The sequence below is a fragment of the Saimiri boliviensis genome, chromosome 1, assembly GCF_048565385.1.
Source record: "Saimiri boliviensis isolate mSaiBol1 chromosome 1, mSaiBol1.pri, whole genome shotgun sequence".
Classification (NCBI taxonomy): domain Eukaryota; kingdom Metazoa; phylum Chordata; class Mammalia; order Primates; family Cebidae; genus Saimiri; species Saimiri boliviensis.
In genome coordinates, this window is record NC_133449.1 from 301,028,902 (window position 1) to 301,041,852 (window position 12,951).

Below are 12,951 nucleotides of genomic sequence, written 5' to 3' on the forward strand. Positions count from 1 at the left end.
CACAGTCAGCCCCCATCCTCACCCTCCTATCCCACCCAGTTCTCTGCTGAAGCTTCTGGAGGAGGATTTGCCTAACGTACAAGACATTGTTTTAGCTACACAGTTGATAATCTAGACACCTACAATTAATATACAATACTTACTTCTGAAAACCACTTAGAAAAGAGGCTGTGGCTGTTTATTTCAATTAACTGGCCATACTGGTACCTGAGATATAAAAAAGGAGTTGAGAAAATCACTCATCAGTCCTATGGCATCCTCCACGGCAGCCACTCGTGCGTTGAGAATGCAACATCTCGAGTGCCCAGTATCTGGGGAATTACAATCACTGACAAAGAACCGAGGAATCTAGCCTTCTGTGTACTGGATAATTATGAAACAGTCTAATAAGATTCAATCAATAGTTCTAGACTGTACCAACTAAGTTCCTTGAGTTAAAGAATAAAAACCCTCCCATTTTAAATCCACTTACAAATTATATTTCTATGTTTAAAAAGTATTACCAGTACTTACATAATATGCAAAACAAAACAAAATAGAAGCATCGAGAGCTTTCGGCAGGAGCTGAGCATTCTTCCCTCCTTCCACAGAACCCTGAAGAGCACAGACCTGAGAGCTCAGGAATGCTCAGGTGGCCTAAAGTTAACCTCAACACACAGACTGACCGGAACCCAGAACACTCCTCTATCCCTTCACAAGGCTGCAGACGGATGTGGATGCGCTCGGCTGCTGACTACATCACCAGAGAAGACGGAGGCCAGACAGACGCTGACTCCCAGGCCCTCTTTTCAGTTTCTTCCAGGTCAGAAGTCCACAAAAGAAAAAGAACTACTTTCAGAAAGCATCACTAGCATTCCACACAAAAAAGAGACCATTTACTGTTTATAAAACAGGGAGGAGACACAGAAAATCTAACAAAATAAAGACTGAGTTGAATATTAAGCAAAATTAATTATAAAACATTTTTCCAGATCTCTGTACTGGAAAAAGTTATATTCCTTAAAATCACATTTTCCTTCTCTTGGGTCTCCCTCTCTGCCCCCACAGATCTTTTTTGCTGTTCCTTTGTCATCCCATCACCCAGGCTGAATGCGCTCCTAACACCCAGGCTCACCACAGCCTGGACCACCTGGGTTAAGGTGATCCTCCCGCCTCAGCCTCACAAGCAGCTGGGACCACAGGCGTGTGCTACCAAGCCCAGCGAATTTTTTGTATTTTTTGTAGGAACAGGGTTTCTCCATGTTGAACAGGCTGGTCTCAAGCTCCTGGTTTCAAGTGATCCGCCTGCCTCAGCCTGCCAAAGTGCTGGGATTATAGGCATGAGCCACCATGCCAGGACGCCCCTGGAGATCCTGAAAACACACACGTATTTCAACATGTGAAAACAAAGGGCAAGCTACTAAACATAACCTAAGGGGTCAAAATAAACAACTTCCCTAGGTAAGAACATTTACAGGACATCTCTGAAGAATAAAATGTATGTATATGAAATTAAACCTCATAGGATCTCCTCCAGTCATACTGGAGAAACAGGAAGCAGATTTACCATCTAATCTTAAACAATGAGAAAACCTAGCAAAATGAATGACACCAAATGTGGCAGTGAGGGCTGGGACTCCCGGCTCTCTGCTGGGAGGGAGCCCAAGTGGAGCACAGCTACTTGCTGAGTCGGGGAGACAGGCACTGGAGTTCAGGGGGTCTGAGGTGACCGAAGGCTGCGGAACAGAATTCCACAGGGGAAGCAAAGACGAAGAAAGATCTCAGTGGGAGTGTCCGGGAATCCTCAGGATGCCCCTGGTGTCTTGGATGCATACTCACGTGTGTGTGAGCAGGGGACAGTCCGTGCAGCTGCGTAAAGGGTGCCCGTGGATCCGTGAGCTCACAGGGGCTGGGAGGAGTGCATGCTCCAACCACCAGGGTGCAGAGTGCTTACTGATCCTTCAGCGCGCGCAGCGGGGGCGCGAGGACCATAGTTTAGTATTAACACGGAACCAAAACCCCTCCTGACCACAGCTTAAAAAAACAAACGTCAAAGGATCAGACCTAATCACAGGTAACGGAAATGCCTAACAGAACAAAACCCAACACTCACTAAAGGAAGACAAAATCCAAACGCTTCATGATTTCTGTTCTTTTGCATTTGCTGAGGAGTGATTTGCTTCCAATTATGCGGTCAGTTTTAGAGTAGGTGTGATGTGGTGCTGAGAAGAATGTCTATTCTGTGGATTTGGGGTGGAGAGTTCTGCAAGTGTCTATTAGGTTTGCTTGTTCCAGGTCTGAGTTCAGGTCCTGGATATCCTTGCTGATTTTCTGTCTGGTTGATCTGTCTGATATTGACAATGGGGTGTTAAAGTCTCCCACTGTTATTGTGCGGGAGTCTAAGTCTCTTTGTAAGTCATTAAGAACTTGCCTTATGTCTCTGGGTGCTCCTGTATTGGGTGCACATATATTTAGGATCGTTAGCTCTTCCTGTTGCATTGATCCTTTTACCATTATGTAATGTTCTTCTTTGTCTCTTTTGATCTTTGTTGCTTTTAAGTCTATTTTATCAGAGATGAGAACTGCAACTCCTGTTTTTGCTCTCCATTTGCTTGGTAAATCTTTCTCCATTCCTTTATTTTGAGCCTTCGTGTATCCTTGCATGTGAGATGGGTTTCCTGGATACGGCACAACGATGGGTGTTGGTTTTTTATCCAATTTGCCAGTCTGTGTCTTTTGATTGGGGCATTTAGTTCATTTACATTTAGGGTTAATATTGTTATGCGTGAATTTGATACTGCCATTTTGATGCTAGCTGGCTGTCTTGCCGGTTAGTTGATGCAGATTCTTCATTGTGTTGATGCTCTTTACCAGGCGTCCCCAAACTTTTTACACAGGGGGCCAGTTCATTGTCCCTCAGACCGTTGGAAAGCCGCCACATACTGTGCTCCTCTCACTGACCACCAATGAAAGAGGTGCCCCTTCCTGAAGTGCGGCGGGGGGCCGGATAAGTGGCCTCAGGGGGCCGCATGCAGCCTGTGGGCCGTAATTTGGGGACGCCTGCTCTTTACCATTCGGTATGTTTTTGGAGTGGCTGGTACTGGTTGTTCCTTTCTATGTGTAGAGCCTCTTTCAGGAGCTCTTGTAAAGCAGGCCTGGTGGTGATGAAATCTCTGAGTATTTGTTTCTTCGCAAAGGATTTTATTTTTCCTTCACTTATGAAGCTTAGTTTGGCTGGATATGACATTCTGGGTTGAAAGCTCTTTTCTTTAAGGATGTTGAATATTGGCCCCCACTCTCTTCTGGCTTTTAGGGCTTCTGCTGAGAGACCTGCTGTGAGTCTGATAGGCTTCCCTTTGTGGGTAACTCGACCTTGCTCTCTGGCTGCCCTTAGCATTTTCTCCTTCATTTCAACCCTGGTGAATCTGACGGTTATGTGCCTTGGGGTTGCTCTTCTTGAGGAATATCTTTGTGGTGTTCTCTGTATTTCCTGGACTTGAATATTGGCCTGCCTTGCTAGGTTGGGAAAGTTTTCCTGGATAATATACTGAAGAGTATTTTCCAGCTTGGATTCATTCTCTCTGTCACATTCAGGTATACCCGTCAAACGTAGATTAGGTCTTTTCACATAGTCCCACATTTCTTGGAGACTTTGTTCATTCCTTTTTACCCTTTTTTCTCTAATCTTGCCTTCTCGTTTTAATGATTTCATTGAGTTGATCTTCGACCTCTGATATCCTTTCTTCTGCTCGGTCAATTCGACTGTTGAAACTTGTGCATGCTTTGCGAAGTTCTCATGTTGTGTTTTTCAGCTCCATCAATTCACTTATGTTCCTCTCTATGTTGTCCATTCTCGTTAGCATTTCATCAAATCTTTTTTCAAGGTTCTTAGTTTCTTTGCATTGGGTTAGAACGTGTTCTTTTGGCTCACAGAGGTTTCTTATTACCCACCTTCTGAAGCCTGATTCTGTCATTTCATCACCCTCATTCTCCATCCAGCCTTGTTCCCTTGCTGGTGAGTTGTGATCCCTTGCAGGAGAGGTGTTCTGGTTTCGGGTGTTTTCATCCTTTTTGTGCTGGTTTCTGTCCATCTTTGTTGGTTTATCCACCTGTTGTCTTTGTACTTTCCGACTTTCAGATTGGGTCTCTGAGTGGACGTTCTATTTGTGGATGATGAAGTTATTTCTGTTTCTTAGTTTTCCTTCTAACAGTCTGGCCCCTCTGCTGTAGGGCTGCTGAGGTCCACTCCAGGCCCTGCTTGCCTGGGGATCACCTGCAGCAGCTGCAGAACAGTAAGGGTTGCTACCAGTTTCTTCTTCTGCTATCTTTGTCCCAGAAGAATACCTGCCAAATGTCAGTCTGATCTCTCCTTTATGAGGTGACTCTTTGGATATACGGGGGTCAGGGAGCTGCTTGAGGAGACAGTCTGTCCTTTACTGGAGCTCAAGTGCTGAGCTGTGAGCTCCGTTGTTCGTTCAGAGCTGCTGGGCAGGTACGTGTAGGTCTGCTGCAGCTGAACTCAACCACTTTTTGTTCCCAGGTGCTCTGTCCCAGGGAGTTAGGGCTTTATGAGTTTCCGTTGTGCTGCTGCTTTTTTTATTCGGGGCTGCCCTGCCCAGCACGGAGGCAGCCTATTCACTGTCTGCCTGCCGAGGCTTTGCTGAGCTGCTGTGGGCTCGGCCCAGCTGCCGTGTGGTCTTCCCTGCAGTCCTGTTTATACGGGTGTAGTTAGAACTGCCTCAGCAATGGTGGCCCGCCTCTGTAATGGCCGACTCTCTCTGTAATGGCAGGTTGCCTTGGCAACGGCGGGCTGCCTCAGCAATGGCGGACTGCCTCTGCAGTGGTGGAGTGCCTCGGTCATGGCAGACGCCCCTCCCCCACGAGCTGGACCGTCCCGGGTTCAGCTGTGCTGGCTGTGAAACTCTCAATCCAGAGTTTCTGATTGCTGTTCTTTTGCGGGGGTGGGACCAGCTGAGCCTGATCACCTGGCTCCCTGCCTCAGAGCTTTTTTTTTTTTTTTTGGTTGAACAGTCGACTCTCTCCCAGGTGTTCTAGTCACCTGTCAAAAAGGTGCCGGGATCTGTGTGATTTCTCATGAGGCAACTCACCGCACCAGCTTAAACAGCAGCGCTGAGATTCGTGGCACTTTTTTTGCCCAGGAATCTCCTGGCCTGCCTCCCTGCTCAGTCCCATTTTAATCAGATGAATGGGCGACTTCCTGGGGCTCCAATCACCAGCTAAAAGGGCACCCGGACCACTGTACTTTGTAAGGAGAACTGCCACACCGGGGCGCCGGCAAAGCAGCCATGCCGGGCAAAACAGCTGCACTGGCGACCCGTAGGGCTCCTCCACCTGGGAATCTCCTGGTCTGTGGGCAATAAAAATCCATCTGGAAATGCCGCGTCCACTCACCCTCTGAGCTTTCACTGGGAGCTGCAACCCTGAGCTGTTCCTAAATGGCCATCTTGGATATTCCCCCTCCATCCAAACACTTCAAATCACAATGTTCAGCATCTAATCAAACACTACTTAACACGCTAATGAAGCAAAACCATGTGACCCATAACCAGAAGAAAAACCAGTCAAAAGAAACAGAATCAGAAATGACAATCATGATGGAACTAGCAGACAGAACATTAAAACAGCTGTAAATTGTTCAAGATTTTAACAAGAACACAATGAAAGAAAAATATAAAAAGAACAAAATTGAACATTTGGAGCAAAAAAATACACTACCAGAAACAAAAACTTCACCGAATGCAATAAAAGCAGATTATCAATCAACTTGAAAATACAGCAATAGAAACTTTCGAACAAAACACAGGTATTTCCAAAAAGCTGAAAAAAAATAAAAAAAGAAAAAGCACATGAATGGCCTGTGGAACATCAAGCAGTTTAACATGAAAATAGATGGATTCTCAGATAAAGGGGAGGGGCAAGAAAATTCCGTGAGGAAACAATGACCAGATATTTTCCAAATGTGATGAAAACCATGAGCCCCAGACAGAACTCCAGAGGAAAAGACAAATCCATAATGAGAGACTTAACATTCTTCTCTTAGCAACGGATAAAACAAGTGAACAGAAAATCAGCAAAGCTACCAAGAAATCTGCAGAACACTCCATGCAGCAAGGGGCAGAAAGCACAGTCTTCTGAAGCAATTCACCAGCAGAGACCACATGCTGGCAATCAGATAAGTCTAAAATCTTAAGAGACTGAAATCATACTCAAAACTACGGTGAATACAGAAGACACAACTGACTTACACTGAAGGAGAAGAACCTAGTATTTGTGTAAAATGATTTAGAAAAATAAAAAGGAACTTCTGTTAAGATATCCTATTCCCACTCCTCCCCTCTCACAATTTAGTGTAAGTTACCTGCTTGAAAGTCTAATGGTCAACTTCTGGGCTAACGCTTTACACAGCGATGTTTTTCCAGTACCAGGAGGACCTGTGACAAAGATCCAAGCAAATATATTTGTAAGTCAGTGCTGCAACAAACTTCTTAAAACAGTAGTAAGTTGCATCATCCATAGAATACAAAGAATACTGTTAAAAGCTATTAACATTATTACTACAATGAAGTCTGCTTAGAAGCTTAAATGCTATAAAATATTACCAATACACTTACGTCTCCCCCTCTTCCTTTCTAATTTGTACTCAACTTCGTACTTCTGGTCCCAGCCTCCATCACCTCCCCACCCCGGCACTGCTCACAGCTTTGAGGCCCGCAGTCCCACTCAGCACTGGGAGTGACCACTGCATTTTCTAGCCTACGTCTTTGCTGACACCTGTCCTCGTCCCCACACTTTCTCTACGAAATCCACTCATCAAAGCACCTTTCAGAGGTCCAACACACCCTTCCTGATCAATGGAGTTGGAGGGGTCCCACCCTCCTCAGGCACTGTTGCCCCCCGAACCACCCTCTCCTACAGACAATTCTCAGTGGGCTCAGACCCCACACTAAACTTGAAGAGTGGCTGAGGCCAGGGCTCTTCCTGCATGTCTGCCTGCCGAGCGTCCCCCAGCACGATGCCTCACAGAAGCTGTGCGGTGACCAGTGTGGAAAAGGAAAGCACCTCACAGAAAATGCAGACACACAACTCTCATTTTCTGCAATCTCCGCCCCTCAGGTTCAAGCGATCCTCCTGCCTCAGCCTCCCGAGTAGCTGGGATTACAGGCGCATGCCACCACGCCTGGCTAATTTTTGTACTTAGAGTAGAGACAGGGTTTCACCGTGTTTGCCAGGCTGGTCTGGAATTCTTGACCTCAGGTGATCCACCTGCCTTGGCCTCCCAAGATTTTAGGATCACAGGCGTGAGCCATGGTGCCTGGCCCTGTGTACGCATTTTCAATAATTAAACAGGAAATACATAACTGGTTCCAAACGGAAACAACTGACTTCCCTAACGCAAGCATCTGGCTGCTCACTCTGACGGTGCCATGAGGACAGTGTGTTGGGGATACCTGCTCTTCAAAAGGACGTGATTAAGATCACGCCATCACGCAATCTTAACCGTGTAGAGCAGCTAAGTATTCTTCGAGCTTCTGTTTAATGCTTTGCTACAGTTCGGTTCTCTCGAGCCCACTCAGTTCCCGCATCACTGTTCTACCCGATGATATTGAAAACAAAACAAAACAATGAACCATCAAAATTTTTTCCTGAGAAGAACCAGACAGAATTTCTTTAAAATACGGCTTTTTCAGTTTACTCCACACAAAGTAAAACTCTGAGTACTACAAAGAAATACGAGGCACTGCTGTCCTAAACAGTTACAATCAGCTGGGGAAACAAGGCAGAATTACGGGAAAAGTTTAATAACACAAGTGCCCCCCGATCCAAGATTTTACTTTCCCAGGTTTCAGTTACCTGCAGTCACCCACAGTCCAAAAATATTAAATGGAAAATTCTAAAAATAATCAATTCACAAGTTTAAAATAACTTTAATGAGTTCTCATTACTCCCTTTTTCTACTAGTCATTACTGTGACTCTCTCACTGTGCCTGACTTAGAAATTAAGCTTTATCACAGGAACGTATGCACAGGAAAACAGTCTACGTAGGGTTCAGTACTATCCACGTTCTACGTTTGCGGCATCTAAGGAACGTCTTGGAACGCGGCCCCCACAGGATGACTTGAGGAAGTGCCAAGTAATAAATGCCCCAAAGGCCGGGCGCGGTGGCTCACGACTGTAATCCCAGCACTTTGGGAGGCTGAGGTGGGTGGATCACCTGGGGTCAGGAGTTCGAGACCAGCCTGATCAACATGGCAAAACCCCGTCTGTACTAAAAATGCAAAACTTAAGACGGGTGTGGTGGCACATGCCTGTAATCCCAGCTACTTGGGAGGCTGAGGCAGGAGAGTTGCTGGAACCCAGAAGGAATCCAGGAGGTGGAGGTTGCAGTGAGCCGAGATTGGGCCATTGCACTCCAGCCTGGGCAACAGAGCAAGACTCCAACTCAAAAAAAAAATACAAAATAAATGCCCCAAGTGTCAAGAGCTGGATCTGCTGCACAGAGAGGGACGTTCCAGGACAGCTCTGGCTCCTTCAGAAAACAAAGACCTGTAACTCATTGCAGAAGGACAAAGGAACAGTGAAGGCTGAATTTGTGTGCCTTATCTCGGCGAATAAAAGCCTGCGTGCTTTACCATGGAGCAGCACCACCCGGTTCCAGGCGATGAGGTTGCTGTTGACATTCTTGTCTGAGAACAGTAATGTCGTCATCACATAATCAAGCAGCTGACAGAAGAAAAAGAAAAAAACGACATAAGTGTACCCACAAGGCAGGGTTCCCAACAATGTGCCCCCAGGGCTTGATTGTACATGAGAAGAGGGAGCAAGGGAGCAAGGCCGCCTCCTAAGAGATCGTCACCTCCAAACGCTTCATTTCACAAGAGAAGGTGCCGCAAAAAGGTCAAAGGAAAAACATGGGCTGTTGCTATGAATATAAGAAGAGAAACAAAATGACCGCTTTTATTTAAAGTGCCAACATGGACCCTTCCCAACAAGGAGGATGCAGGGGTTGAGACACACGGGCCCTCCTCCGTGCGGACCAGGCCTGCTCACCTTCCCTGCTCCCATCTCTAGAAGGTCAGCTCTCTAATTCCCTTCCCCTTCTCCCTTGCCATCTTCTCCCGCAGGGCGCTCCCCAGAGGCCAGCTCTACTCGGGAGCAATCCTAGAGGACAGACGTCCAGGAAGAGAGCTGTCAGCAGACAAGGGCCCCCAAAACCCATCTGGATCAAGTTGCTTAGGGGTGCTGGAGAGCAAAACAGTAACGGTTCTTCTTCAAATAACAGGGCATTCTGGGAAAAGGCACAGCAACTTACATGGCATTTGACTTCCACATCGTACACCAAGCTGTCCCAAAGCCCGTGGAATTCAGCTATGACAGAATAAAACAAAGACCTGATTTCAGGAACGCAGGCAATGGCACCCACCATTCGGTCTGCCCTGAGCCTAAGCCTGAGCTTCCCACTGTGCCACACAAGCTAAGACTGCAATTGTGATTGCAGGAAAGTGTAAATTCTGCACATTTTTCTTCAAATTTTATTTTTTGTTAAAATCAAAGATTCAAAACAGACACCAGTCACGTATAACTTTTGGCAGACAATTGGATGGAGTCAAAGAATTACGCTTCATATCTCGTTATCATGCCCAATGGTCTTTTTTAAAAACTCTAGTTAACTTCCTATCCATCTTTTGCGATACTGTTGTCATATATTTTACATTTATGTGTATTATAATCCCCACATATAATGTTTTCATTAAACTATCCATTTTTATTGTGGCACACAGCACATCATAAGATTTATGATCATGACCACTGATAATTGTCTTTTGTGGACGCATGCTTCAACACAAGCTCAGACACTAAATCCACCCGTTTCGCCACACGATGACGGAATTCAGCCCTGGCCCCGGCCTGCTAGAGCCCATCAGCCACGCCCACAGAGATGCATAAAGAAGACAGAAGGGAGCCGCTCAGCAGGGCGGGCCAACGGGGCACATGAGGAGAGCACAGGGACACTGTCTGCTGGCCGTGACTCTGAGGAACCCACCCAAAGGAATGGTACAATCCCACACTGGAAATCTCTACTTTTCTCTGTTCTGATCTACTTTCCATTTCGTAAGAGATAAAACATTCTAAAATCCAACAGAACAAACGGACAAACAGAACGCCCTGGAACACAGACACGGCAGGGAGTGTGCAGTCCTCTGACCTCGGCCTATACTACACTGTGCCATCAGACCTCACATCTTTTTTTTTTTTTTTTTTTTTAAATGAGATGGAGTTTCGCTCTTGTCGCCCAGGCTGGAGTGCAATGGCGCGATCTCGGCTCACTGCAACCTCCGCTTCCTGGGCTCAGGCAATTCTCCTGCCTCAGCCTCCTAAGTAGCTGGGATTACAGGCACGCGCCATCACGCCCAGCTAGTTTTTTTATTTTTAGTAGAGACGGGGTTTCACCATGTTGACCAGGATGGTCTCGATCTCTTGACCTCGTGATCCACCCGCCTCAGCCTCCCAAAGTGCTGGGATTACAGGCTTGAGCCACCGTGCCCGGCCATACCTCACATCTTACCATCACTCCCACTCCTCAGCATCACCTGCCCCGCTCCTCAGCATCACCCCCCACTCCTCAGCATCACCCCCCACTCCTCAGCATCACCCCCCACTCCTCAACATCACCCCCGCTCCTCAGCATCACATCCATATCTCAGCATCACCCCCGCGCCAGAGCATCACCCCCACTCCTCAGCATCACCCCCCACTCCTCAGCATCACCCCCCACTCCTCAACATCACCCCCGCTCCTCAGCATCACATCCATATCTCAGCATCACCCCCGCGCCAGAGCATCACCCCCACTCCTCAGCATCACCCCCGCTCCTCAGCATCACCCCCCACTCCTCAGCATCACCCCCGCTCCTCAGCATCACCCCCGCGCCTCAGCATCACCCCCCACTCCTCAGCATCACCCCCACTCCTCAGCATCACCCCCCACTCCTCAACATCACCCCCGCTCCAGAGCATCACCCCCACTCCTCAGCATCACCCCCCACTCCTCAGCATCACCCCCGCTCCTCAGCATCACCCCCCACTCCTCAGCATCACCCCCGCTCCTCAGCATCACCCCCGCTCCTCAGCATCACCCCCCACTCCTCAGCATCACCCCCACTCCTCAGCATCACCCCCGACTCCTCAGCATCACCCCCGCTCCTCAGCATCACCCCCGCACCTCAGCATCACCCCCCACTCCTCAGCATCACCCCCCACTCCTCAGCATCACCCCTGCTCCTCAGCATCACCCCCCATTCCTCAGCATCACCCCCCCGCCTCAGCATCACCCTTGCTCCTCAGCATCACCTTCACTCCTCAGTATCACCCCCCCGCCTCAGCATCACCCCCCACTCCTCAGCATCACCCCCCACTCCTCAACATCACCCCTGCTCAACATCACCCCCGCTCCTCAGCATCACATCCATATCTCAGCATCACCCCCCTCTCCTCAGCATCACCCCCGCTCCTCAGCATCACCCCCCACTCCTCAGCATTACCCCCGCTCCTCAGCATCACCCCCCACTCCTCAGCATCACCCCCCACTCCTCAACATCACCCCCGCTCAACATCACCCCCGCTCCTCAGCATCACATCCATATCTCAGCATCACCCCCGCGTCTCAGCATCACCCCCCACTCCTCAGCATTACCCCCGCTCCTCAGCATCACCCCCCACTCCTCAGCATCACCCCCCACTCCTCAACATCACCCCCGCTCAACATCACCCCCGCTCCTCAGCATCACATCCATATCTCAGCATCACCCCTGCGCCTCAGCATCACCCCCCGCTCCTCAGCATCACCCCCGCTCCTCAGCATCACCCCCGACTCCTCAGCATCACCCCCCCGCCTCAGCATCACCCCCACTCCTCAGCATCACCCCCCACTCCTCAGCATCACCCCCGCTCAACATCACCCCCGCTCCTCAGCATCACATCCATATCTCAGCATCACCCCCGCTCCTCAGCATCACCCCCCACTCCTCAGCATCACCCCCCGCCTCAGCATCACCCCCACTCCTCAGCATCACCCCCCACTCCTCAGCATCACCCCCGCTCAACATCACCCCCGCTCCTCAGCATCACATCCATATCTCAGCATCACCCCCGCGTCTCAGCATCACCCCCCACTCCTCAGCATCACCCCCCACTCCTCAGCATCACCCCCCCGCCTCAGCAACACCCCTGCTCCTCAGCATCACCCCCGCACCTCAGCATCACCCCCACTCCTCAGCATCACATCCATATCTCAGCATCACCCCTACTCCTCAGCATCACATCCGTATCTCAGCATCACCCCTACTCCTCAGCATCACCCCCGCGCCTCAGCATCACATCCATATCTCAGCATCACCCCCACTCCTCAGCATCACATCCATATCTCAGCATCACCCCTACTCCTCAGCATCACCCCCGCGCCTCAGCATCACCCCCGTGCCTCAGCATCACCCCCGCGCCTCAGCATCACATCCATATCTCAGCATCACCCCGATACCTGCAGGCAGAACCCAGTGATTTGCTGCAATTATGTTTTCTGTCTCTTCCTCCAGATTTTCACTGCTGGGGCCATCTTCATTCAGCTGGAAGATGTGAAGTGCAACCTTGCAGGCACTCAAATCAATAGGCTATAATGACAGAAAGCCACATTAATCTACACACATTTAAGATAGCTCACTCATTTCTACCCATACAAATTAGATGTTAAGGTCTACAAATAAAAACTGAATGTGTAGTGTAATAAAAAGTAGTTTAAGATTAGATGAGAAGGCTATGAATTTACTTCAGACTGGGGATTAGCTCTTTTAAAAGTGTATACCCATCCCTTGCCTGTTGGGCCCTACACCCACTTCCTGGATAAAGAAAGTGCCTAAATCCAACCTTTGGGATGTCATTGGAGTCTAGAAACATGAT

The 12,951-nt window shown here is 48.7% G+C and overlaps 1 protein-coding gene across 2 annotated transcripts in view; it reads right to left on the bottom strand.

Annotated features, from left to right (window-relative positions):
- TRIP13 (thyroid hormone receptor interactor 13) overlaps positions 1 to 12,951 on the bottom strand; it is a 31,405-nt gene that overhangs the window by 12,072 nt on the left and 6,382 nt on the right. For both annotated transcript variants that reach the window (XM_039480449.2, XM_074387625.1), the window contains exons 3-7: positions 12,536 to 12,665; positions 9,312 to 9,367; positions 8,632 to 8,722; positions 6,359 to 6,431; positions 144 to 207 (exon numbers count right to left, since the gene is read on the bottom strand). In XM_039480449.2, the coding sequence (XP_039336383.1) occupies positions 144 to 207; positions 6,359 to 6,431; positions 8,632 to 8,722; positions 9,312 to 9,367; positions 12,536 to 12,665 (414 nt within the window). The remainder of the gene's footprint in view (positions 1 to 143; positions 208 to 6,358; positions 6,432 to 8,631; positions 8,723 to 9,311; positions 9,368 to 12,535; positions 12,666 to 12,951) is intronic.